Source organism: Euleptes europaea, chromosome 7 (genome assembly GCF_029931775.1).
Source record: "Euleptes europaea isolate rEulEur1 chromosome 7, rEulEur1.hap1, whole genome shotgun sequence".
NCBI lineage: Eukaryota > Metazoa > Chordata > Lepidosauria > Squamata > Sphaerodactylidae > Euleptes > Euleptes europaea.
The window spans coordinates 62208627-62236539 of NC_079318.1; the positions used below are offsets into that span (position 1 = coordinate 62208627).

A 27913-nucleotide genomic window follows, 5' to 3' on the forward strand; every position below is an offset into this window, starting at 1 on the left:
AGTAAGCAAGACTGCTAGCAGTAAGTGAGATCATCACTATGAATTCTATAAAGAAAGCAATTCCTGAACTTTCACTTGTATTGTTCATTTACCTTCACCAATTATCTGGCCTCTGTTAAGATCCTTTTTCAGCTTCTTCTTGGTCCTCTTCCCTCTTCCTTTCCTTCCACTCGCACCAGTCTCTGCCAAAACTCCTTTCCAGAGTTCATCGGCTGTCACTGCAATAAAACAGATTTCATGCATAATTCATGCTAAATGATAATACATATTAACAGCAGTTCAAGAAGGGGGAAAATAACATGTTCAGATGTCATTTAATCTGAGGTTTGTCAACTCAACTGCGTCTCGAGAAGGTGTCAAAGTGTCACCAAGGCAAGTTTGCATTTCATTTGTTTTACAATGGTGATGCTTCCTGGATTAAAGCCAGGTCCATGTGCTTATTTGTACGGCCTGACCTATTCCTAAGGCCCTTGATAGATAGCATAGTGTGTATGTGTGTGTGAGAGAGAATGTGAACATGCAATCTCATTCATCTCTGCAATAACTCCAAGTAGTGATCATCATCTTCACTAGCAGAATGTCTGGTAACTATTCTCAAAATGTGCAAGGCAACATGTTCAGAAAAATGGGCTGCTGCAGAGTTGGTGACTGACTGCCAAGCACCAATACCCCTTCCCGGCAGCTGTAATCCACCTTTCTCTCCTTTATTCTTCACTCCCCTCTTCATCCCCTGGGATCCTCACTTTGACTGCTGGACTGAAGCCCCTGTATTTCCAGGGAGTAGTTGCACAGGTTCTTCTGGATCACCTTTCTTGCCCCTTTCCCGCTGGGCCTGCTTAAGCATGCCGGTCTTGGCCCCTTTCCCTACCGAGAAGGTACCAGGCATCCCTTTCTGTGGCCTTTTCCACAGACAGAAGGTATTTCTGAACTGAAACGACAGGTATGTTTTGCAGTACTGCCAACATCAAGGCCACATTAAAAACAAAAAGACTGCTCCAAAGGCACTTGTGTACTTCTGGCTCCCACAAGGCCTTCTCCAAGCGATCGTGGCAAAAAAATGAATGTTGTGAATTGGCCCACAGATCTCCTCTAGCTGCTCAAACCGTCATTTCTCAGCTTCTTCTTCACCAACAGGCATAGATTTCTTGTTCCCTTCTCCATCATCATTCATTTCCCCCAGGAGCTCAAAGTTTCCTCTCATCTCCCCTGGCATCCCGTATTCAGCTTCCTTCCTTTGTTTCTCATCAACTACAGAAATCATGTCTAAAAAAGCAGCAGTTCCTCTCTTTCTCCTCCTTCTATAGTGAAGATGGAACATGAATCAATTCACCGTCTGCAGTGACAATACTGCTAAGTGCTACTTCCAGTCTCCTGTAGCACTTCATACAGAAGCAGTACAAGCCAGTACCAAAGAGCATCGATCGCTCCATTTGTTTCCCCCAAATCTGAGCCCTTAACTAGCTACAGACACAGCAGAGAGCTCTCGGGTTTTTTATAGCAGTGAAACCAACACATCCATGATGCGTTGTGACTCCTGACAGTTCATACAAGCTTTGTACACTTTTACTTATTTTGTAACAAAGACGGAAGGCTTGGCTCCAACCTATTTTAACTTAGAAGCAAGTCCCACTGATTCCCATTGGGCTTACATTTCAAACAGGAGTGCAACAAAGTGCGCTCACTTATTTCATGCATCAGGGATTTTTAAATGGGTGGTGAGATTCCCTCCATTCCCACACAGCTCCCAGGCCTCAAAGCATATGATGCCACCCTCATCACTTGCCAGTGGAGTCCTATAATCAAATCAGGGCAAAAAGAGCAGCACCCACAGTTTTGTACAATTATTTTATTTATTGAGCGCATGAAGATGCCTTATACTTAACCAGACCATTGGTCTATCAAGGTTGGCACTATGGCCATGGCTCTCCAGGGTCTCAGACAGGGATCTTTCCTATCACCTACCATCTGAACCTTCCAACTGGAGTTGCTAGGGACTGGACCTGAGACCTTCTGCATGCAAAGCAGGTGCTCTATGACTGTGTCACAGCCGCTGCCTGATAATATTTACATGTACGTCTCACCATCTTTCCATTACAGAAGAAGAAGAGTTGGTTTTCATATGCCAACTTTTTCTGCCACGGAGAATCAAATCTGCTTACAATCGCCTTCCCTTCCCCTCCGCACAAAAGACACCCTGTGAGGTAGGTGAGGCTGAGATAGTGTGACTAGCTCAAGGTCACCCAGCTGGCTTCATGTGTAGGAGTGGGGAAACAAATCCAGTTCACCAGATTAGCCTCCGCTGCTCATGTGGAGGAGTGGGGAATCAAACCCAGTTCTCCAGATTAGAGTCCACTGCTCCAAACCACCGCTCTTGACCACTACACCATGCTGGCTCTCTCCATTGTTAAGAGATCGAGGATATCTGAAGCTGTAGGATGTCTGCAGGCTCTTGTGCTCCCTCCCCACTCATTTCCCCCCTCCCTTCCTGGTTGACATCAGTCATGGTTAACCAGCTTACAATCACCTTCCCCTCCCCACAACAGACACCCTGTGAAGCAGTTGGGGCTGAGAGAGCTCTTAAGAGAACTGTGACTAGTCCAAGGTCACCCAGCTGGCTTCATGTGTAGGAGTTGGGAAGCCAACCTAGTTCACCAGATTAGCATCCGCCGTTCATGTGGAAAAGTGGGGAATCGAACCTGGTTCTCCAGATCAGAGTCCACCGCTCCAATCCACCGCTCTTAACCACTACACCATGCTGGCTCTCATAGAACTCTAAGTGGCATACCCAGGAGGTCTCTGATTCAGGCAATGGCCAGACCGGCTTAGCTTTGACAAGTTGGCTGCACTGATGCATCGTTAGACTATTCCCATAAGCCTTGAAACTTAATTAAAATACTGATATTCTATACTCTCAATAAAATATTTTCAAAATGGCTTACATCATCCATTAAAAACAATCTTAACAAATAAAATTAGCAGCACCAACAGTGCAATCCTGAGCTGAGTTATGTCCTTCTAAGCCACCTAACTGCAATGGTCTTAAAAGGGTGTAATTCAGCCTAGGATAGCACTGAAAAAAACAGCAGCATAAAAGCAATTAATAAGAGCAGCAACCAAAATCCTTGAAATCATCAGGGTACACAAATCCACAAGCAGTATAAAATCCAGCATTACAACAGCAACATCCAGTATAAACCCTCAATAAAAAAAATCAGCCAGCAGATATAAATCAAAACAGCTGTAAAACATACAAAACATCCATAGAAACGGTTATGCATGTTAAACACTGCTAAATGTTAAATGGGTTGCAAGCAATCTAAGATGGAAAAGGCTCACAAATGTTGCTTCTCATTTTCTCTTAATAATTTCTCTTTACAAAAAATGTTGCGTTATGCAATAAGTTGGTGTTTATTGTAAGCAAGACTCACACTTGTTGAAAAAACTGCCCTGCCGGCGCTGTTCCACTCTCACATCATGAGGGCCAGAAATATAGCAATGTGTCTGCAAAGCATACGCCAATGTAGAATACTGGCCATGAATTCCGGGCCCTGGAACCAAGGTATAGCCTGTGGGCAAGAACACAGCGTTGTCATCACACAGCTGTCACCAGAGGAAAGAAATCTTAGTTGGTTAAATCATACCGGCTTCAGTAACTGATTAAATCTGCACAAGTCTGTCTACCAATAAAACAAAACATCTGAAAATGTTCCTTGTACTGCAGGGGATGCCCACACAAATCATGCCATGTTAGAAAAAGCAACCCTCACGTGCGTGAAAACGTCTCCACAGTCTCTGTAGGGGATTCCTGTATTAAAAATAATTAACTATTTCTTTTAAATCTGCTGTGCTCCCTGATCAGGGACACTTGATCAACCAAAAGATGCAATCATTTAATTGAATGAATTACTCAGCTACATACTGAAAACCTAACATTAAATTATCCCTGTGTTGTGTAAGACATTCACAGCCAGGAAAGCACAGTGTGTGTGTGTGTGTTAAGCCTTGGTTAATGTATGGGGTATTAAAAGGCGAGCATCTGGGTCTACAGTGATCAGCCTATTTTTCTGGTCTCCAAAGAGCACGCTTCTGCAATCCCCTTAATGCTGTGCTCACTGCCTTCCTTCTCCTGGGGAAATAGAGGCTTACCTTAAGAAAGCAAGACTACAGCTACAGGAGTTACCAACCTGCTTCTTATTGCTGCTAATGAGTCCCGTCCCCCCCAACTCAAGTGAAAAAGCAGTTTGGGGAGGGCAATTTGAGCAGAAAAAAAATGACAACTGGGGTTAAGGACTCCCTTCCTCCAATTCCTCTGCTTCAATGGTATAATTTTACTTTGGCCCTGAGAAAGTATGAAAACTAGGAGTATATACTCTCCCGTTCCCTCCTCACTTTAACTCCTCTCTTTGTGAGAACAACAGCAGGAGCTAAATGGGAATAGGGTTGCCAGTCTCCAAGTGGGGTCTGGGTATCTCCCAGAATTACAAATCATCTCCAGTTTACCAAGATTAGTTCCCCTGGAGAAAATGGCTTCTTTGGATGGTGGACTCTATGGTGTTATACCCCACCAAGGTCCCTCCCAAAATTCTTCCTTCCCCAGGCTCTGTCCCCAAATCTCCAGAAATTTCCCAACTCAGAGTTGGTTATTTCCAAAATGGAAATAACCATTCATACAAATATGACTATCGCATTTACAACTGCGGGCCACTGCCCAGCCTACTTCTGACTCCCAGTGACTACCTCCCTTTCTAGTCCAATATTTGGAACCCCTGGTCCATGATAGGAAAGAGACTTTGGGCTTTTCCAAGTTTCACAATCAGTGCCTCCCCTCCACCCTCCAAAACACCACTTTTAATTTAAGGCCACTCATCACTGCTAGTCATACCCTGAGCAAAACACACACACATTCAAATTCCACTGCCATTATCTTTTCTGTAGTTCTTTTTAGCACATGAGGTGTTCTTCTATACCTCTATCAGTTAGCTGCTGCTTGTAAGAACCTGTGATGTAGTTGCCTAGCAATTCTAGGCAAGCCTGACAATAATGAAGGTAAAATGTTAAGTGGGTTCCAAACACCTTGATGCTGAACCAATTATAGGAATCTGAAATACCTATAACTTTTTAAAATAACAGTTTGGAGAAATATAATAAGGACCCTGCTGGATCAAAACAATGGTCCATCTAGTCCAGCATCCTGTTTCACACAACGGCCAATCAGGTGCCCTGGAAAGCCAACAAACAGGGCCCAGAGGCCAGGGCCTTCTCCTAGCACTGGTATCCAAGGGGTTTCTGGCTCAGAAAATGGGGACTCCCTTTAGTCCCCATGGCTAGTAGCCACTGACTGACTTGTTCTCTGTGAATCTGTTTATAACAGAAGGCTTTAACACACATAGACACAGAATGTCCTGAAGGAAGGATCTTTTGTGTATGGTGCTTTAATAAAACTAAAGATCATGTGTTCTTATAGGGTTTTTACTGCCATTACACAAAGGCTCAAAAGTTCTGTAAGTATTCCTACAAGTATTTATTGGTAAACTAGTGGGTTTCATTAAGGCCAAAGAAGTGTGTTATTTCCTCGCAGATCTACAGGTGGTTTTGTAATCTACAAGACATTACTATTTATTGAACCAGATGACAAAATTACTGGTTGCTGAAAGACCTTGCCTTTCTGCAAACTAGTGGTGAACTAATGTAATTATTTTAATGAACTTTCATGTACTGTTCTTAAACTGCTTTTCTTTTCCTTTAAACGTTTTTGCATTGACCTACAGCTGATGCAAACAAAAGAAACTGATGTTTTTGCCAACTTGGGGACTCTCCTGGAAGACAAGCTAGGTCACACCCCAAATCTGCTGAAGGACCTGCCTTCAGACATGGTTTATACAATATGAGGTTTTTTTTTGGGGGGGGGGGGAAACAGTTACTTGAGTGACATCTGAATGAAGATGATCCAACCCAACAGTGCTTGTTAGTTGGCATCTATCCAGGATTTCAAATTAGGGTTTGTACGTGCTTTGTTAACCTGAGTTTGCACCAGCTGTGGTTGTTGTGAATTCATAAAGTACACTCTGTTGAGTAGCACCAGCCCATGTGTGGATGCCAGGACAGAGACAGTAGCATTGGGAAACTGTCCTCTCTATTCAAGAGGTGGAAGCAAGGCAAGAAGGCAAACCAAGTTTTACAGGAAAAAACAGGATTTGCTACTTATATCTGATAGGCTAACCAGATCTCATTGGCCAAACCTGCTTTAACCAACCATGTTGATTGTGACATTTGAATGTAGTCTCAAGCTATATCCTCCAGCTCAGCATGACTAGATGGGGTGGACACTTACGGCCTTTATTATCAGGGTACACTTGTAATACATAAGGAAGCACTGAATCTCAAACCACTGTTTTACTTCTCTTTACTTAAAAAAAACCTATTTAGTTTAGCTCAATGCACAAGCTACATTTTCCCAAGCAGCTGTGACTCAGGAAATCAGAAATTGCAAGATTAGGGAGATAAATTATTATTTGGGGAAAAAATTATGTTGAGAGTTATCATTCACTATAGAGAAGAAGAAGCTGGTTCCAGTGAAAGTTTAATAGCAAAATAGCAAACAGGAGACAGAGACAATGGCACAACCAGCTGTTCAATACAGAGACTGATTTCAATTGGATGAGAATGGACAAATGCATAGGAAGAGAATTAGAGGCAGAAACAGCTGCCAGATGGTAAACACAAGACTTACAAGTATTAGTGGTTGTAAACTAATTTCAGGACTGCTCACACAACCAAGCATACAATACCATTTTTAGTCCTCACTTTGGTTGTCAACCAGAGATAGAATTTAGTTAATCAATCACATGCCTTATTATCAGTCAATCTGATTTAAGTACATTTTCATATGAACATCACCTACATATAGATGCCCTTCTGAGATCTCTGAAAGCAGCAGTACACTGTTTAATCAAAGAAAGCCACAAAGAAAGGCCATTTTTTTAAAGTATCATCCTCTTTTACAGCAACATTATCAGAACAAAAATTGCCTTAAAATCCTTTAACTCACAGTCTCAGATTTAAACTGGCCCTCACAATGTAATCATCTAAAGTTACAGTTGATTAAAGTTTGTGAATTAAGACTTGACACTTGAGATATGTGTGACATTCTCTTTGTGACAAATGGGTGTGTGTTACATACAATAAAGTAGTGAGGGATTATAGGACACATGAAAAGTGGTTTTCTACCATCTTGGTTTATTCTTGCACCGGAGAACACCTTTGACCCATGCCTCAGAACGCTATTAAGTGTCAGAGGAGTCGGCAAACTTGAATGAATGACAATATTATGGCCTTCACTTGTGGAGAGTCTGAAGTCTCATGCTGGGAAATGGGAGACAGAATCTGAGATCTTTGGTGGCTGAGATCTACACCAGACCTTGCCCAGCCCATCAAATTGTGCCGGGGGATCTCCAAGTTAAACTGTACACCTTGGACATTCCCCCTCTTACTCCTCCAATTGCCTTGAACCACGAAGAAAGGCGGGGTGTAAATGTTTTAACAAATATTTATTTAAATAAATAAACAAACCCAAATCTTATTTCTGAGCTTTTACATGCCACGCATGGACTTAGTACCCCAACAACTTAGCTGCTTCAGAAAGGGGGCTTGCATACCATGAGTGACAGTTGCTTCCTCGGGCCAGAATTTAAGGCCTGGGAATCTCTGTCTCAACCAAACAGCTGTGGAGAAACGAGATGGAGATCTGCAGCAGAGGAGGTGGTGTTTAGGTTTGACCCTTCCTTTGCCAGGGATCCAGATGCATGTTTGCAAAATTATGGTAAATTCCTGTCATCTTTCTTTAACTCTCCCTTCAAGGGACCTTGAATTTACAATCCTTCTCTCCACACCAACTCTCCCCACAACAATGAAAAATATTATTACTAGTTTCTTACAATATTGCTTTTGTCTACTTAGATCTCCTACCCACCAAACTGCAAACAATAAGGAAGAGTTAGATTGCACTATATTTTTATTTCATTTCATCCTTATCTGTGTGATGTGTTAGTAGTTTGATCTAAGAAGTATGCATTTTGTCTGAAAGGCGGCACTGCCTCTTGGGCAAAATTCTGGCATTTATAGTATACACTGGATATTTTGAAATTTTATGGATTGTCAGCCATTCTGAGTTTCTTTCTTAAAGGCAGGGTAAAAAATGTTAATTAAAAAGAAACAAAATGATATATAAGCTCCCACAATTTTTTCATCATAGTCTTAAACTATTTCACTGCTCACTCATTTGTATCAGTATGGAATGTTCAGCCTTAATTTTTGCAATCAGATAGAGTTTCATAACATTCCTAGCTACAATCATTTTGTCTCGTTCAATACAGAAAGCCATTAACTCTGTTTAAAGAAAACACTTTATGAGGTCTCTTTAAGAGCCACAAACCATACTAGCAAAACTTTGGAAGCCACTGATATGTTTATGGCTTACTTTAAATTAAATTCCTGTTCAAGTTAGCAAACTGTAACATGAGGACAGGAGCTCCATTTTGGATTTCAGAGGGAGGTGGATATATTCATAGCGAACTTCTAAAAGCCATTCTTAGATATATTCAAGGTTGCATAGCAAAAGAGAATGTGCTTTAGAACACTTATTATAGTTGTTTGTATGCCTTATGGAAATAAGCAGGGTCTGCCACATGGGCCTGTCCCACACATCCCTTTTTTAACAGAAAAGGATGTTGTGCCTTGGTCATACATAGCTACTTCCCCAACCCATTTCATTGTTTAAATTGGTGGCTTTCAGTTTTTGTACTGTCTGGGAACCCTTTCCACAGTAACACATCTGCTGAGCATCCCCCGTACATCAGAAGCATTGCACAGAATTCTGGAGCATGTTTCAAGGCATACAGTTGAGTTGCAAGGTGCTCCGGCCAGACCTTGTGTGGCTCATCACAACCCTCCATGAACTGCGAGCAGGTCCTAGAACACGGTCCAAGCCCCCCTGTGGCTTCACATAGCAGCAGGCAGACTTTCATGGAGGAAAGCTTGCCTGCAATTACTAACCTTTGTACTGTGGACCCCCCGAATAAGCTTTCAAGGAACACCAAGGCTCCCTACAGCAGGGCTTCTTAAGTTTTTTCCACTCGCAATCCCTCTTTGCCCGAGAAATTTTTACGCAACCCCAGGTATATAGGTATATAAAATAAGTATACAAACCAAACATTTACTGATAATAAATCATAAAGAAACCTTTTACTGTTGCCAAATTTTTCACGAACCCCACATTCAGTTACGTGACCCCATAAGCAGTCGCAACCCACAGTTTAAGAAGCTTTGCCCTAGAGCACTGGTGAAAAGTTCCAGTTTACAGCAGTAGCCACTTAGTGTGCTAGCTAGCTGGCTGCAACTATAGTTATAGTTGCACTTGATTAATAATCTCACGGCATCTGAACTGTGATGGGAGAGCAAATCCCCTCGCCTCTGCATTCCGAACTGCCACTCTCTCACCATAATTTTGAATGGAAAACCCTGGGCTGAAATAGCTGCAATGTTCTCAGAAAGTTAATATATGCAGAAACCTGATTAAGTCACAAGATTGCAGTTCTAAAAACATCCACTCCTATTAACTTTATCTTCTAGCAGAACAAACTCCTTCACCTTATGTCTTCTGTATCTATTATCTGAGCAGAAACCAAGAGGCCAAATGTAAATTGTATTCTGAACAAAATGAATACATTAAATAAGAACCCTGAAGCTAACGTACGGTCTGGTTAATCACAATTCAACATATAAAGTTTTACCTCATCTCAGGACACAAACATTCAGAAGTCCCTGGCTTCAAAATAATGACAGCATCTTACAACATAATGAGCATCCTTTTTTGTACAGAATCTTAGCCCAGGGGTATGTCTGACTCTGTTATAGCTGGTCTCCTATAGTGAAGATAACCAACAGACAACCTTTTCCTTAGAGGTAAAGAGCAGAGGGATGTGGGATGATATGGTATAGCCCAATCTCATCAGGGTCAGTACTTGGATGAGGGTCCCTCAAGGCAGATTCTGTAGAGGAAGGCAATGGAAAACCACCTCTGCTGCTCACCTGCTTTGAAAGCCTCTTGCTGGGGTCACTGTAAGTCAGTTGTGACTTGATGGCAAGTACATAAGAAGCAGGCCTCAGGAACTTACTATGAGCTTTAATATTCTTAGGCTAGGGTTGCTAGCCAAAGCAAAGCAGCTGAACTATTTTACTTATTATGTGCTCTTTTCCAACAGCCCTGACCTGGATAGCCCAGGATAGCCCTATCTCATCCGATTTCATAATCTAAGCAGAGTCGGCCCTGGTCAATTTTTGGATGGGAGACCAACAATGAACACCAGGGTCACTACGCAGTCACAGGCAACAGCAAACCACTTCTGAATGTCCCTTGCCTCGAAAACCCTACGTAGTCGCCATGAGTCAGCTGAGACTTGACAGCAAAAGAAAAGATTCTAACACCAATTTCACAAATGTCATAATATCTTCTGCTGTTGATTTTTGCTGCATGTGTGAATGCAGAAACACAGTTTTAAATATGCAGATTAATGCCCATGCAGGAAGGAGAATTTTTTATTGTCAACCTTTCTCAGTTTGCAGCATCACCTGTCAACAGAGGATGACACTTTTAACCCTCCACTCATCATTCTTCCTATAGAGCTATCCTTACTTGGAGTACCCCCCAATAGGGCTGTTGATTCGGTTCGGCCCGAACTGAAAAACAGCCGAATTTCCCCTGATTCGGTGGTTTTTAGTTCGGGACGAACCGAACTCAAAAATGGCGGGCAACCGGGGAGCAGAATTAAGCGAGTTTGGGAGTTCACGAATAAATCCGGCCAATTCGGGGCAGCAGTAAGCAGCATAACCGTCAGTAAGCAGCATTCTCCTCCCCCGGCCAATCGGTGGCCAAGCTGGGTCTTCTTCTGGCCAATCAGTCAGGATTGAGTACTGGAGGAATCGGGGAGGGAGGGAGAGGGAGAGGGAGAGGGAGAGAGAGAGAGAGAGAGGGAGAGAGAGAGGGAGAGAGAGGGAGCGAGAGAGAGAGAGAGAGAGAGAGAGAGAGGGGGAGAGAGAGGGAGAGAGAGAGAGAGAGAGAGAGAGGGGGGGGAAATCCTCGTGTGTGGGGGTGGGGGTGCTTGTGCACATTCACTCCTTTCTGTGGCTGCAGGGGGCGTATTTTTTGGGGTACAGACCCCAAACTTTCAGCAGAGATTCAGACAAGCCTTCTTAAGAGACCACCCAAGTTTTGTAAACATTGGGTCAGGGGGTCCCGAGATATGGGCTCCCCCCTTTTTCTTTCCATGGCTGCAGGGGGCGCATTTTTGGGAGTACAGACCCCAAACTTTCAGTGGAGCTTCAGATGAGCCTTCTTAAGATACCCCCCAGGTTTTGTAAACATTGGGTCAGGGGGTCTCAAGATATGGGCTCCACCCCTTTTCCCTCCCCCCTTTTCCATTTCCGTGGCTGCAGGGGGCGCTTTTTTGGGGATACAGCCCCCAAACTTTCAGCATAGCTTCAGACAATCATTCTTAAGATACCACCCAAATTTTGTAAAGATGGGTTCGGTGGGGGCAGAAATATCGGCTCCCCCCTTTTCTCTTTCCGTGGCTGCAGGGGGCGCATTTTTGGGGGTGCAGATCCCAAACTTTGAGCGGAGCTTCAGACAAGCCTTCTTAAGAGACCACCCAAGTTTTGTAAACATTGGGTCAGGGGGTCCCGAGATATGGGCTTTCCCCTTTCCCCTATTGGGATGAATGGGATCCTGTATGCATCTCTAGAGCAAAACGTCCCGTGCCTAAATGGAATCGTCTTGGATTACCTAGTCCTCCCCAGCCCCTCCTGATGGAACAGAAGACAGCCAAAGTAAGACTCCTTTGGGGGCTTTAATCTATAATTTTTTCTCCTGTGTGTGTGTGTGTGGGGGGGGGGAAGCAGAGTCTGTGTGTGTGTGGGGAGGGAGCAGTTTCTGTGGGTGGGTGGGGGGAAGCCAAAGGGGGCTTTTGCCGGTTCTGCCTGGGGTGTGTGTTCCCCGTCGAGTCTCTCTCTCTGTGGTTTGAGGGGGGGTTTCAGTTGTGTGTCTTCAGGTTTTCCCTCATTCATAAGAGCGGTTAGGTCTATTTGGATGCTTGCTCAAAACTGGTTTTCAAATGGTGACTTAAAGAATGCATTTGGAGTCCCATGCAAAAGGGGAAATTCCACCCCTCCTGCTCATTATGCATAGCTAGCTGCCTCTGTCCCTTTCCATGGTTTGTAAACTCCCAGGTGTCAGGTGTTGCTTTGCACAGTTGCAAAGGTGTTGCTTACAAGGTTGTGTTGCTTTGAAGTCGTGTTGCAATGCTTTGCAAACTTCTCAGCTGTTTGTCGGGGCTGGTAGCTTTGTGCGTGGGTGGCAAGCTCTGCTCAGAGATGCACATTAAGGGTGGGGGGGACCCCTTTCGGGGCCCATATCTCAGCCCCCCCTGACCCAATCTTTACAAAACTTGGGGGCCTTTGAAGCTCTGCTGAAAGTTTGGGACCTCTACCCCCAAAAATGCCCCCCCAGAGCTGCGGAAAGTAGCAGTTGTGTTTTTAATGGCTTTATTAGGCCTAATTTTTTCCCCGAACTTTGAATTTCCGCTGAATTGCACGGACCCGAAGTGGGGGAGTTGGGACTTCGGCATATCCCGAATCTAAACGGGCCGAATTCAGCCGAATCCGAACTATACCGAATTTTTTTTTAATTCATCAGCCCTACCCCCCAACACATATTTTAACTTCTCCTCCCTGTAAAGAAGGGCAATTCTGGCTCAGACTTCCTTCACTGTCCCTTGGATACTCTCTGGTAAAACAAACTGTCACAAAAAAGCCTTGTTAATTGCACTAATGGCGTGTAGCCCCGTGGCCCTCTCCCAAAGACGGGTCCACCGCGCCCTACAGCCCAGCGGGCGTCAGCTTCCCAGGCTTCAGACTTGGAGTTCTGAAGTGAGAACGCTCTTCCCACCGCCTTCTCCCGGCAAAAGGGTGTTTTGGCTGCTGCCTAGCACGCCCAACATGCCTCCACTTCCTCCTCAGCCTCCGCTGCAGCCGCCGCTTTTATGGGCGTCCCTCCCCTGAAAATCCTACCTCGAGTCCCGCCCTCTGCTGGCCGCTGGCTCACTCCCCCTTGCCTCCCATGGTCGCGCTGGTGCGCACGGCCGGCCCAACATTCCCAGGGCCGATCATTCCCGTCCCCACCCCCCTTTTCCTCCCCGCTTCCCTCTGCCGTCCCCTTTGTGCCGTCCCCAATCACGCCTGGCTCCCGTCCTCCTGCCGGAACACGGGATTGGGCCTTGGCGGCTGCCGGCGCTCTCGGCCTCGGGGCCCCCGGTTCCTGGGGAGGAGTCGTCCCCGCTTCTTCCCCAGGGCCCGCGTCGGCCGCCACTGGCTGGCCCGCTTCCCCCCGCGCTGGGAGGTCGGGTCCCGACCTCTTCCCGTCTCTCCTGTCTGCCCCGCCTTTTGCTGAGCCGCCGTCGCGCTCGGTTGCTCTCGCCTCCTCCTCCCTCTGACCCAGTAAGTGGGATTGTTCCCCCGGGGGTCGGGGGTCTCCTGGCGCGTCGGGGGAGGCTGTGGGGCCGCTGCGCAGTCCCGAGGGCGCGTCCCAGAATATCATAACTTTTTGAATACTGGTAATACACATTAACTGAAATGGAGAAGATTCCAGGATGATTAAAGCGCTATAAAATGCAGGTGTTGTTTCAGCCCTTCATATTCTGCACACTTCTTTAATTGAATTATGCAGGTACATAAAAGCACCATGCAGCTATCCATCCATGTGTTCACTCACCATTCGGGGCCCCCAAGTGCACTGACACCCCCCCTCCCCATAATCACCAAGTAATCTGCATGAGGCAAACACACTGAGGACATGCCTGCACATACGTTCCTCCCTGGGATCAGCAATGCTGGTTTTGGAACATTGCTGATCGTGGGGAGAGAGTGCACGCGGGCACTTCCTCTGCATGCTGGCCCCTGCAGACTACTCAGTGATCACGTGGAGCTGGGAGAGGGGGGCAGGAACAGGGTGATCAAGCCCGCTCTCTCTCCAAGCGGTCAGCAAACACGTGGGCAGGACGTTTGCATAGGAGAAGGGTTAATCCTCTACTGCTGTTCATAACTGGGAAGGGAGAGAGACTGAAGAACACTTTGCCTTATGTTGGCTAACATGGGATTTAATTGCTGGGCAAAAGCCAATATTGCCTGCTTTTTATCTTTTGTTCAAATGAAAATGTGGCTCCTGTTAAATGTCAGATGGCTCCTGTTAAATGTCAGATTCAAGTCCAGTAGCAAAGTAGAGACCAACAAGATTTTTGGGGTAGAAGCTTTCGAGAGTCAAAGCTCCCTTTGTCAGATACCTGCCTCTCAAAAGCTTATGCTCTGAGAATCTTGTTGGTCTCTACAGTGCTACTGGACTGGAATCTAGTTGTTCTACTGCAGACCAACATGGCTACCCTCTGAAACTGTTAAAAAGGTGCCAGAGGACTACTGACTCATTTCCAACATCGAACATGTGTGCACAGCGGTCTGTAAGTTGCTGCAAAGAAGTGAGCAAGCTGTCTCCAAAGAGAACTGCTCTCACTTTGGTATCATTTTATTCCTTGTACTGTTATTTACTAGCTTAAAAAATAATGCTCCTGTTTGAAGTATGAATTTTCACTACAGGAAAATCAGAACACTTCACTGAAATCCCAGGCAGAGTCTAACCAATCACATTCATTGTCATTCATTTAACTTTTCAATGTTTTTTAACCTACCCTTTTTCTAATGGTACATGTTACTCCCTCTTTCATTTTACCCTTCTAGCAACCTTCTGAGGTAATAGAAAAGAGCAAGAGTCCAGTAGCACCTTAAAGACTAACAAAAATATTTTCTGATGATCTGAAGAAGTGAGCTGTGGCTCACGAAAGCTCATACCCTGCCAGAAAATATTTTTGTTAGTCTTTAAGGTGCTACTGGACTCTTGCTCTTTTCTACTACTGCAGACAGACTAACACGGCTACCCACTGTGAATTATCTTCTGAGGTAAATCAGGCTAAGAGAGAGTAACTAGCCCAAGATTAAACAACCATTTTCTTTTCATGGCAAGCTTCATGGCAGAGTGGTGATTTGAACCCAATTCTCCCTATTTCTAGTCCAACCCACTAACCATGACAATACATAACATATTTTTTAAAATGCATATTTTAATAATAAAGTAGTGAATACCCTTAATTGCGACAGGCTTGATGTATGGAGGGGAAGTGTATATGTTGCAGGAACTTGGGGGGGATGCAATGTGCTTCTGATTCATTATAACTACTGCTTATTTGCAGGCTGGACCAGGCCACCCAATTGCACTAATGGTCAGATATTTCCACAACTGCAATCCCACCCGAGTGTAGTACCCCTTCTCCTACCCATGGTTGAAGAACCAACATTTACTTATATGGTAGGAAATATACCTTATGACTCAATTAGATTGAGGGCTAAAGTGCTCCCTGCCTCTTCTGGCTGCCAGTGTTTAAAAGGAAGGTCAAATTTTGCTCCTACTAAAATGTAACTCAGATTTCAGCTATTCTGCTGTTCTCTACAGAATTCAATGGCAGACAACCCATATTTGCATACTGGCCCGTCACCAAAATTATCTTCTGAGATTATGTTTAGCGGAAGGCCAATGGATCAGCAGGCCAGCACGTACTTTTGTGTAGAAGGTCCTAGATTCAGTTCCTGGCATTTCTAGTTGAAGGAACTCAAGTAGCAATGGCTGGGAGAGACACTGCTCTGCCTCAGACTCTGGGAGCCATCATGAATCAAAGTAGACAATAATGAGCCAGAAGGACCAGAGGTCCGATCCGGCCTAATGCAACTTCATATGATCTTGCTTATGAGCAACAGAACTGAAGAATTGGCTTTTTATTATATCTATGATACTGTGGACAAGGTCAGACTGTGGTGGATATCCTGGGCTAATGTAATTTATACTCAAGGCAAGAATAAATAGCCATTCATTGTTTGCAAGTACTTGCCAGAGCCAATGATCAAGTCTGTGAGAGACATGTGACATATAGGTGACCTGAGTGGAAGAGTCTGCTGACCGTATTTATGTGCAGAACTCCTCTTCCTGATGTAACCATTTTATATGCAATAATAATAATATTTTGCAATATTTAGCATTTGTATGACACTTATCTGAAAAGACCTACAAAGCTCCATGGGATGTACTTCCAAATAAGCACGCAAGAGATTAGACTATCAGTATTCCATTATTTAATCAGAATATTGGTTGCCTCCTCCCCCCCCCCACACTCCAGAATAAGGGCTCAGGCCAAGAGATTTCATGCCTGAGGCCAAGATTTAAGCTATTAACTTCTACTTCAAATGAGACATTGCAATTCTAAACTTAGTTAACTGAAAGTAATTCCCATTAACCGTCATAGGATTTAATGTAAACACAAGGAGTGCTTTGCTGGCCACGTTACTATACCAAGATCCAGTTTATACAAGCAGAAGAACCAAGTGACGGTTTCTCCTGAGCTGTATCCACTTCATACTCCAGGATGACACGCTTGAAAGCAACAAACAAACCTTCTTGCAAGGGGGGAAAAAAGGACAATTTCAAGGAGATTCAAAACAAAAATTCTACTCTGGGTTCTGAAAGAGTACGATATCATCAACTGATGTCTTGCACGTAAAAATTTTATGCCCAAATTGAGGCTCCGGGGGAGAGGAGAAAGGAGACGTTGAGCACAGAAATCGAAACCCCCACCAAGGGAGAAGCTACGAGGCCAAAGCCATAGAGCTGAAAGGCAGGAGGGGTGGGGGGCAGCCAGTTTAACTTTGCTGATGGCAAGGGAATTTCCTCTGCTGCAATGCAAAGCCGATCCCTTCCCTCGCCTCCCCCGCGGAGATCAAGACGAAAAACAGCGAAGGGCCTTTACCTCTCCATGCCGCCCCGAAGACTCCAGAACTACAGATTCTCCGGACTGCCACGGCCGCCGCCATGTTTGCGGCTTTCCTTCCCGGACACCGTAACCGCCGCAGGTGTCTATTTTTTCTCCAGTCGGGATTGACCAAAGCATGACGATGAAAATCTCCGGTGACAGTTTCGCAGCGATCAGCGCAGAGTCAGACGCGGGTAAAAAGTTCGCCAGTTGCCTTGGTAGTCAATCCGCGAGGCAGGCAATATGGTAGACAGCCCGATCTTCCGCTGCCCGCTAGGACCCAAATTCTGCTCTACGGAAACAGAAGCGATCCGAAGGCTGGGGCAGAAGAGTGGGGAGTCACGTGACAGATTCGAGTCCGGTAGCACTTTAGAGACTAACAAGGAGAATTTCAGGGGAGAAGCTTTCGAGAGTCAAAGCTCCCTTCGTCAGACAATGCAATGTAGATGCATTGCAATGTAGATGCAATGCAACCTTCAGTACTGGTTTCATGTAGAAGTTCTGGGAATTCTCCGTTGGAGTAATAGTAGTACCCGAGAAGCTAATGCACGTGATGCTTGCACACTCAAGAAATCAGAATAAAATAGCTCATTTTTATTGTTGCATTTTGACAGAGTCATGCTCTGCTCCACTCAAACAGACAACCTAGGGGGAAGAAAAAACAGAACCTTATTCCACAGACTAGGTTCTTTCGTGCTGGGGAAAAAAATTGCTGTGCTTCCAAAGATTATATGATATGCTTTTATTATTAGATATACACAAAGGTTGCTCCCTCCGTCAGACTGATAGAGCAACCCTAAGCCGGTGTACTCAGAAGTCTATTTTAGTCAATGGAGCTTACTCCCAGAAAAGTGTTTTCAGTATTTCAACCTTTACCATCCTAAACAAGAGTTGCCTTTCTAAACCCATGGACTTCAGTCGATTTTAAGAGTGTGACTGTTCAGGATTGCGCTCCTAACTGCAAATCCCCAGAACACTTTTTTGGGAATAAGTAACATTGAATAGACCTGAGTAGGATTCTGAGTAGGCCACCTGATTATTGCTCTGTGTTCAAATAAGGAATCGTGACCTGAACAGTTCTATTATGGTAGCTATCGGCAGCATATAATCCTAATATCATAGTTGGATAGTGGTTTTTTAAAAATTGCTCTGTAAATGCTTTCTGGACTAAGAGGACACAAATGTATTTTTAAACGTTTTACCCCAGTGTCAAAGGAAGTTCCTACAACATATCCACTTCCCCTGTATACGTTGAGATGCATATGCAGAGGTGCTGGTGGAGATGATCTGCAGTTCGGAGGCATGACTGACTGGCAAATTCCCTTCACCCCTACATTTTGCTGTACATATTGGTTACACATGACAGGGAGATGGTGATATAAGAATGTATGGTTATGCGGTTCCCTCCCCCCAACACCCATTAGTTCATTCTTTCCCCCTGAACCCAAAGTTTGGAAGCATGTGTGAGCACTACAATTTTTATGTGTGCAACAAAGGAGGCACCAGGTGAGCCTCAAGAGGGAAGGCATTTGAAAGGTTAGATGCCACCACAGAAAAGGCACTGTGCTAGTCACCACTTGCCTCATCTTTGAAGGTGGGGGCACAGAGAGCAGGGCTTGAGAGGCAGATCTGAACTGGTGGGCTGGATGATATAGGAGATGTTTCTTCAGGTATTTATTTTATTTATTAAAAAATTACCGGTATGCCTCCTTTCCGCCCGATCAAGGTCCTCAAGGCAGTGCAGATAAAACATTAGAACAATTAAAAACAACATTAAATAATAAAATAATTTGATGAAAACAACACCAGAACCAGGGAGGAGGCTCAACAACTGTTATTGGGGGTATCCCAAATGAAACAAAAAGTCTTCACATGCTGGTGGAAGACAACAATAGAGGGAGACAGATGAGTCTCTGGGGAGGGAGTTCCAAAGTGTTGGTGCCCTGGCCCCAAGCCATTTAGGGCCTCAAAGGTAAGAACCAGAACTTTCAATTGTGCCCCGGAACAGATGGGTAACCAGTGCAGATCTTACAGCATTGCAACCAACCCCTGATAATAAGCTGGCCACCGCTTTTTGGACCAATTGAAGTTTCTGAACCATTTTCAAAGGCAGCCCCATGTAGAGTGCATTACAGTAATCTAACTTGGATGTGATCAGAGCATGGCTCACTGTGGCTAGAATCATACGTTTTGAGGAACGACTGTACCAGGCAAACCAGCCAGAGATGATAAAAGGCATTACATGCCATGGAGGAAACCTGAACTTCCAACTAAAGATCAGGATCTAGCAGCACACCCAAGCTATAAACTTGCTCCTTCAGGGGAGTGCAATGCTCTCCAGGACAGGCCGGCTCCGCAATGCCTGAACAGTTTCTCCTTCGACCAACAGCACCTCAGTCTTTTCTGGACTGAGCTTCAGGTTTTTTGCCCTCCTCCATCCCATTATCTTCTCCAGGCACCTATTCAGGACTTCTACAGACCCACCTGGCTTAGCCGGTAAGGAGAAATAGAACTAGGTGTCATCTGCATACTGGTGAAATCACACTCTAAATGCCTGGATGACCTCTCCCAGCAGTTTCATGTAGATGTTAAATAGCATGGGAGATCAAATGGAATCTCCATAAATGCCATGAGGCCAAGCTGTAGTCCCCCAGCACCACCTTCTGGAATAAGTTGGTCAAGTAAGAGTGGAACCACTGAAGCATGGTGCCCCCTTCTCCCAACCTAGCCAGCCTCTCCAGAAGGAAACCATGGCTGATGGTATTGAAAGTCTCTGAGAGGTCCAGGAGAATCAACAGGGATGCACTCCCCCACTCACTCTTCCAGCAAGAATTATCAGTCGCAATGAATCACAATGCATCACAATGCTGATGCAAGATGTCTACAATAGTTTGAAGCCAGTAATACTGACGCGAGAGCTGGCAGATTGTGCCAACGTCCAGGAATGACCACCAGAACCACTAGAGCTTATAGAAATGCAGTTGTTTATTTACAGTGCTAAATACACACTCTATCCACCATATCTCCCGACACAGACTCATGGAGTCTAACACTTATATACATAATGCCACCACCAGGCATCAATTAGTAGTTCAGGCTGAGTCACCCTACAGGTGCAACACATCACCTCAGCCTCTGGCCTCAACTGGTTCTGGCCAGTGTAATCAGGCCTCCTAGGGCAGTGATGGCGAACCTTTTAGAGACCGAGTGCCCAAACTGCAACCAAAAACCCACTTATTTATTGCTGAGTGCCAATGCGGCAATTTAACCTGAATACCACCCCCAGAGGGGGCCCAGAGGGAGAGGCTAGGGTTGCCAAGTTCCTCTTCGCCATGAGTGGGAGGTTTTTGGGGTGGCGCCTGAGGAGGGCAGGGTTTGGGGAAGGACTTCAGTGCCATAGAGTCCAATTGCCAAAGTGGCAATTTTTTCCAGGGGAACTGATCTCTATTGGTTGGAGATCACCTGTAATAGCAGATCTCCAGCTAGTACCTGGAGATTGGCAACTAGTTCCTTAGTGTTTTCTCTCTACATATCAAGACAAATGGAAAGGTGTTTGGAGGATAGCTTGTGGGCACTTCAAAGGTGGAATAGGACTGCACGCCCCTCCGCCCGCACAGACCCAGAGGGTGCTGGAGAAGCCGCTGGAGGGAAAGAAGGAAGGAAGGAAAGAAGGGAAGGGAGGGGGAAAGGGAAGGAAGGGAGGGAGAGAAAGAAAGAAAGAAAAAGAGAGAGAAAGGGAGAAAGAAATGGAGCAAGGGAGAGAAAGAAAAGGACAGAGGGAGACAGAAAAAGAAAGAGGCCATTTATGCATGGGAGGTTTTGCCTTGGATTTGCCACTCGGTGGGGCGCGGCGGCAGGCTTGTGAGAGGCGAGCAGGGTGGGGCAGAGGGCGCCTCCTTCGCACCCACCGACCAGCCATGCCCCTCCGCCCGCACAGGCCCAGAGTGCGCCGGAGAAGCCGCCAGCCATGCCGAGTGTGGGCGCTCGGCTTCTGTTCCCTGCTCTCCCACCCGCCTGGCTGGCCGCGCACGCTCCAGCGGCAGCAATGGCGGCAGCTTCTGTGGGAGAGTCCGGGGGCCACCGCCAATGATGTCGGAGGTTCCCCACCCCTGGCCTACAGCCTCCCCCATCCGGGGTGGGGCAGAGCCGGAAAGGCCAGCGGCTTGGAGGAACCGTGAGTGCCGGCAGAAAGGGCTACGCGTGCCGGAAGTGGCACCCGTGCCATAGGTTCGCCAACACGGTCCTAGGGGCTTTCCAGGCCATGACATCAGCCCAGGTTGACAGTTAGATCCCCTACCTCTAACTCTGCCTGCCACAGCTAATATGACAGCCTTGCATATTCCAACAAAACTGGTATATAGTATACTGTCATAAACTATACATCCAAAAAATACAGTAGTTCCCTGGGCCCTCAAGTGGGGATAAGGATGCCAGCCTCCAGGTGGGAACTGGGGATCCCCCAGAATTACAGATCATCTCCAGACTACAGAGATCAGTTCTCCTGGAGAAAATGGATGCTTTGGTGGCTAGACTCTATGGCATTATTCCCCACTGAGGTCCCTGTCCTCCCCAGACACTACCCGCAAATCTCCAGGAGTTTCTCAACCTGGAGCTGGCAACCCTACGCCCCACCCCCTCCAGTGGCCAGGGGCCACCTGGCAACCCTAGCACCATGGGGACTTTCCGGTAGTTCTCTTACCTGAGGTCCTTTTTATTAGAGAATAGCTAGATTCGAGTCCAGTAGCACCTTAGAGACCAACAACACGACTCTCGAAAGCTTATAACCCAAAAATCTCGTTGGTCTCTAAGGTTCTACTGGACTTGAATCTAGCTGTTTTACTCCAGACCAACAGGGCTACCCTCTGAAACTTTTAACTGGAGATGTCCCATCTTGGACTGAATGCTTGCCAAGTATGTAAACTCCCACTGAGCTATGTTCCTTGCCTATTATGCAATTATACACAGGTACCACATTACTGCTACATATTAAATATTTTCAAAGTAATAATAGCCTGATGTGCTTGTGTGTAATGATAAACGGAAAGAAGTAGAAATTATTTGTCAGCTCTAGTTCCCCTGTCTGTGAAACGAGAATGATAAAGATGTCTCTCTCAATCTCAGTTTAGCTGCCTCTTGTGTTGTTTCCTGTAAAATGCATTTTTGGTTCAGGAATCTGAGTTTTTGCCTGAAAAGGATTAAGGAAATCAGCTACTGCTTGCTGGTGGAGTTTTACATAATAACATGAAGTATAAGAATCAAGAGGCAGTAATGAGGCGCTAGCAAAAGTAATAATTTGCCTGATTTGTGTGCTGTAGTAAATTACATAGAGATTATAGATGAGGGAAGAAAAAAGAACTTCAGCACAAAGTGTGGTGCTTGCAAGTTTGTGAGAGATCTGCAAAAAAAAAAAAAAAAAGCAGGAAAATTCATGCCCGCCAGGGAACCGTAATGGGTGGTGGAGCAGTTTAATGGAACCCCTGGCTTTATTACCTCAGTTAGATCCGTAATGAGAGGACTCAGACCGTCCAGTCCTATTATGGAGCAGCCAGCCATGAGGGGACAGAATGCAACTCAGTACATCTCAGGGTTGTTTTTTTTTTTTTTTTAATGGTTGGAGAGAATTTCAGTAGCGGCACAGTATGGCTTGTTAAGTGTCCCTTTCCCAGAAACACTTAGGCAAAGATGATAAAGAAAGATGGCGGAGCAGAAGATGCCCTCCATCTAATCCCTGCAGGTAGGAATTTCCAAAACCTTGAAAAATCTTGACAAAACCCCCTGAAATGTCTGCTCGCCCTTCCGAAATGTGTCTCTATTTCTATCTGTGAGATGTTGGTGGGTGTGGAGCACCCATCCAGTAGCTTTGAAAGGATCAACAGCTTTTGCCACTGGCCTTTAACAGTTATTCACAAAATACAACGATATTACCATTTTAAAAAAAGAAATATGCTGTGAACGCTGAACACTTTTGCTGTGCTTGGTGATTGAAAGCCCCCTCAAGTGAGTATTACCTCTATTCAGACAGAAGAGACTCTACACTGCTAGCACAAAGAAATACACAGTTCTTGAAATGCTTTGAAAAATTGCAGACTGAGGAATAAAAATGGGGAAAGTATGATAGCAACAGTTACCAATGTGTGTTGTTATTAAGAGCTTTAAAAGAGCTTGGCTACAGAAATCCTGCCTAGAGAATTACAGTCAGAGTGATAATTTAAAGACAGCATTTGCACTCCCATCCCTTTAATGTATACTTTGCTCTTACTCCTTTTTTTAAAAAAGAGTATCATTTGACATAAACCCACTTTAGGTCTATGTGTTCTTACATGAGCATTGTGTGTATGTAAAGCATGTTTCTCTTCATTGTGCCACTACCTCAAGTTAAAATACAGCCTCCCACAATACCAGTGACTTGGGGGAGTCTGGTAAAGGCTGCTTCTGAGCAAGTACAAAGGGTAGAGCTTTCCGATTACTTCAGCTCATCCCGTGTCCAAGTGTGTCAGTGTGTCTAATCATGAGCGAGTGATCTAAGGCAACATAAAGAAGAGTTTGAATTACAGTCTGCATTCTTAAACAGAAAAAGACTATTGCTACAGATTAAGCTAGAGCACAGACAGCAAAAATAGCTATCAGCGCTTACTCGTTACAGGTCTAATGAAAAGAACATAAAACATAAGTCTAAGCTAATTTAACAATACAGAACAGTTACCTTTGACAACCCCTCCTGGCTGTTGGTGGAACAAATGCACCTCCAGACTTACTTCTACCTCCTGCAGAGGAACCTGGCTTCCAGTGTTTGGACAAAACATTTGGACAAGGACTAATGGATATGACCAAGCTTTTTAATCCTCCTTGCCCTGTGTTGGCAGGAAGTTTCTCTCAATCCAGATCTAGGGGACTTGCCCATGGGGAAAGGTACACCCCAATCTCCCTCCAATTCTCCTGGCGCACATCTCACATATCTCCAACCCAGATCATGTTTTACTACAGCTATCCATCGTGACTCCCTGGCAGGTAGGCAAATGGTTATCTCCCTGAAGGAACCCATCTCCTGCTCTCCTTAACCTCTTTGTGCATTTTATGGTTCTCTTCACTAGAAAAACAAATGGCTGTCAGGATCCCAGGAACTCCCCAATGCCCTTCAAAACCCCTTACACCTCCAAAACATGACATCATTTACATGTGCTTGACTGCTGTACAGAGCAGGCAATGGATGGAGACATTCAGCAAGCAATTTGTAGACAACTCTTGCACTTCAGTCAAAATGGTTGTATGAATCAATCCACAGCCAGATGAGTAGTGGACCAGGTTTCTAAAAGAGCTTTTTTATTACAACATAACAAAACAGCCCCATTTCCTGAGCATGGCAATTAGAATACAAGTTCTACTTCTTAGCAAGCCTAGCCTGCATTTGCCAACACTATAGATTAATAGACTTAAACAGTATAATAGTCTGTGGTCCCAAAGAATGCTGGGAAACTTAGGGAGATGAGGAACCTCTAATAAAGAATTCTCAGTAAGTCATGAAATGGAATGCCCAGAACCCTTTGGAGGAAGTTAAATTGCTCTATGTTATACTATTAATAATATACTATTAGTTTTGTAGGGTGGATAGGACCATTCTATGAAATTGTTGCAAAAGGAGGACACTATCATATGTCATTGAATGAAGTGCACAGTAAATTTAAAACTAACGTTTGTTAATAAGACTAGATATTTATTGGATTCATATATAGAAATACTACTTTGGCTGCTGCCCTAAAAATGTAATGCCTTTCCTTCCTGCCCATCACTATTTTTACGTAATTGAAACTACATATTTTAGTAGTTATGATAAATGGCTGCAATTCAAAGATGGCAGCCTAGTTGTTCAAATTTCTATATTTATTTATTAAAACATTTATATCCTGCCTTTCTTCTTGGCTCAATATCCCCTCCCCTTTCCCACTTGACTGAATACAAATGTTCACTGTGTGCATTTGGCATGTTTAAATACCTTTTAGTGGTTCGATTCCTGAAACAATAATAGAACTAACTGCTGGTTTGATGCTAATGAAACAAAATCTCTTCTTCAAGTTTCAGCTATTAAGAACTCATTATCCCCACTACAGGACATGCTGAGTGCATTGGTGCAGAGCAGAAATCCTGTTGGGTTTGGTAGTGGGTAGCAAATTTGTAGGCAGGCACAGCTGCAGGTTTAATTTTAACCAGTATTGGAGCTGGATGCCTGGATCTTAGCACTCTAGCCTATTCTCAGGGACTTCAACGTCAGTACTATAACATATGAAATACCAGTTTTTAAAAGGTGTTGGTAAAGCCTGACCCAAGCTAGTATCTAACCTGTGTAGGGATTCTAGTGGACACCTCTCTGGCTGCAACTCCCTGAAGCTTTTAGAGGTGCGACCTGAGGAGGGGGAAGTGTTACAAATGCTGTGATCTCATTTCTGGGGTATCACAGTAAAGACTATGGAGACTGGGAAAATTCCTAGAGCATCACAGATGCAGTGACATCACATCCAGGTGATAACCCAGAAACGACATCACAGCATTTGAAACATCATCCCATCCCCATGTTTCTCCCCCTGCTTGATAGATTGGATAATGGGAAGGGCAAGAGTAGAAGGTTGTCTGGTATGGGTGTGTGTGTAGGCCTCAGAGCCCTCTTCAGGCATAGACATAGGGATGCCAGGCCACTGCCTGGCAACCCTGGAAACCTTCAGGGAGGTGCAAGGCAGACGTGATGCCACACAACATGTTGATATCACTTGTGGGTGAAAACCTGGACATGAAGTCAGTGTGACAACCTATGCTCTGGAAACTCTATACTATTAACCCAAATGGATGTGAGCATATCATGTGATGTCATTTCCAACCCCCACTATTTCTCCTTCTTACCCGGATGTAAGGGCCAGTGGAAGGGCTGGGCCACCAGGAGATAGCCCACATGAAACAAGCAAATAAAATGCCTGCACAGAGAAGAGAGCTACACATTAAATCTAATTATTTTTCCTGATGATTTTCCCCCCTGAAAAATTAGAAAGCTTTTATGGGTTTGAGTTTGGGCAGGAGTCCCAACCTTGTTGAACCCATGAGCAAGACAACAGGCAGTGGATGCCAGAACAAATTGGTGTCATGGAGGCAAGATGGGAACAGTCATAAAATGACCACCATGGGGTTAGCCGAGGTATAATCAGAAAATATTGGGATGCAGCCTTTACTGGCAACAACCCAGCGTCTCTGGCAGGAAGGAGGCTTGCAAACGGGGACATCACAATTAGCCTTGGCACGAGTGATACATTGCTCCTCTGGATCAGAGACCCAAAGCCCATTTTAGACAGCCACATCCTCTGCAGTCCAGTGGAGACGAATGCCTACATGGCCCTGCTGTGTTTTAAGAATGGTTCTTTGATGAGAAAGAAGATTTGAGATGAACTTGCCTCTGGTTCCGTTCCTGGGAAGAATTCTCCAAAGCATTAGTATCAACACCTACTGGAAATAATGGAAATATTGGTTTTTATTTTGATGTGATGGAGATCATATCTGAAGCTGTGGGGATTTACCGATTCTACTCACAAAACAACAGCTTCCCATTATTTTCTAAGGAAGTGGAGATACGGGCCTTGACAGAAGGACAGTTCATGGTCAAATGGCTTCACAAAAAAAAGATGGGATATAAAATCTTGCCAACAACCAGAATCCTGGCTAGTGGTGGGGCATCCTACAATAAAGAAATCTTACAAGTCCTGTCTGATGCGTTCAGTGCTCCGGTTTACACTATTGACACTGCTAATTCAGCCTGTTCAGGTTTTGCTTACTGAGCAATTCATGGACTGGTGGCAGAGACAAACATGTCCTTGACTGATGTTGTGAAATTAGCCCCAGAACCCAGATTAGTTGCTATTCCAGCAACCGGCGTAGCTCAAGTCTACCAGCCTTCAGTTCTGCTTGCATCGCCGCTGCCTCTGAACTCCATTTAAACTTTGGAGCTGGTGGTGGACCCAGCCAGCAGGTAAGTGAGGGAGGGATATTGAAAAATGGTGGTGGAGACAAAGTGGCCACGGATAATGCCAAATAAATTTGGCATTATTCGGGATCTGCTTTTTGGCTCCCTTTTATTGCTGCCATTTTTTTTTATATAAACCCCTCCGAAAAATACCGAAAAGGTATTTTTTGGGGTTTTTCCCCAGTTTGACTTTATCCAATGCACACCCCTAGTTTCAAGTCAAACATCCTCACACAATGGAGGCAGGTGTTACCAAATGGGTGCTCACTGTAGGCATAAAGGTGATGTGCCTCATGGACTCTTCTGGACCACATCCTATTCCAATGAAATGGAGGAAAGTCAAGATGTGCTGTTTGTTTTTGGGTTGACTAGGTTAGGGTTCTTTAAAAGGCAAGCATTACCAGGGGAGGGGGTATTTAACTCTTTCTTTTTGCACGATTTCCCCCACTGAAATCACCACCCCAAGATGTTTTAACCCAGCTGGACAAAATGTATGGATAACTGTACCTCCATGTGGGTAAAAAGCTGGTTGCAGATGGCAATTTTCAGGAGAAACCTGACACAAGGGAGGAGTTAGCTAGCCCTTCTTGCTCTGCACTGTTGTGCAGTCCCCATGGGTGGATTCTAGATTTTTTAGATGTCAGGGAAAATAATCACAGAACTACAAATAATGTGTCATTTCACCTACAGAAGGAAATAGGAGAGCGTAACATGGCCCCCTGCAATTGGCAGGTAGTATAAAGCTTCTGGATTGGCTAAGTCTTGCACATCTAATAGAAGCCTGGCCCTCTGCCGTTGCATAAGGAATTTGGTGAATGAGAATGTGCGTGTCAGTGTCACTTTGAAATGCAGTGCAGGATTATACAATGAGCTTTTACTTGGAACACTGAAGACGTTGGCATACAAAATGAAGAATGATTCTAGAAGACCGTCTGTGTCTTTACTGTTGAGAACTGTCTTG

At 44.9% G+C, this 27913-nt stretch overlaps 1 protein-coding gene and 1 pseudogene across 1 annotated transcript in view; one reads left to right on the plus strand and one right to left on the minus strand.

The window, feature by feature from the left end:
• Nucleotides 1-17016, minus strand: part of MRPS5 (mitochondrial ribosomal protein S5) — a 61614-nt gene extending 44598 nt beyond the window's left edge. The window contains exons 1-3 of the mRNA XM_056852803.1: nucleotides 16953-17016; nucleotides 3429-3566; nucleotides 93-218 (exon numbers count right to left, since the gene is read on the minus strand). Of these exons, the coding sequence (XP_056708781.1) occupies nucleotides 93-218; nucleotides 3429-3566; nucleotides 16953-17016 (328 nt within the window). The remainder of the gene's footprint in view (nucleotides 1-92; nucleotides 219-3428; nucleotides 3567-16952) is intronic.
• Nucleotides 17017-17091: 75 nt separating this feature from the next.
• On the plus strand, nucleotides 17092-26926 carry LOC130480771 (xylulose kinase-like; annotated as a pseudogene).
• The last annotated feature ends 987 nt before the right edge of the window (nucleotides 26927-27913 follow it).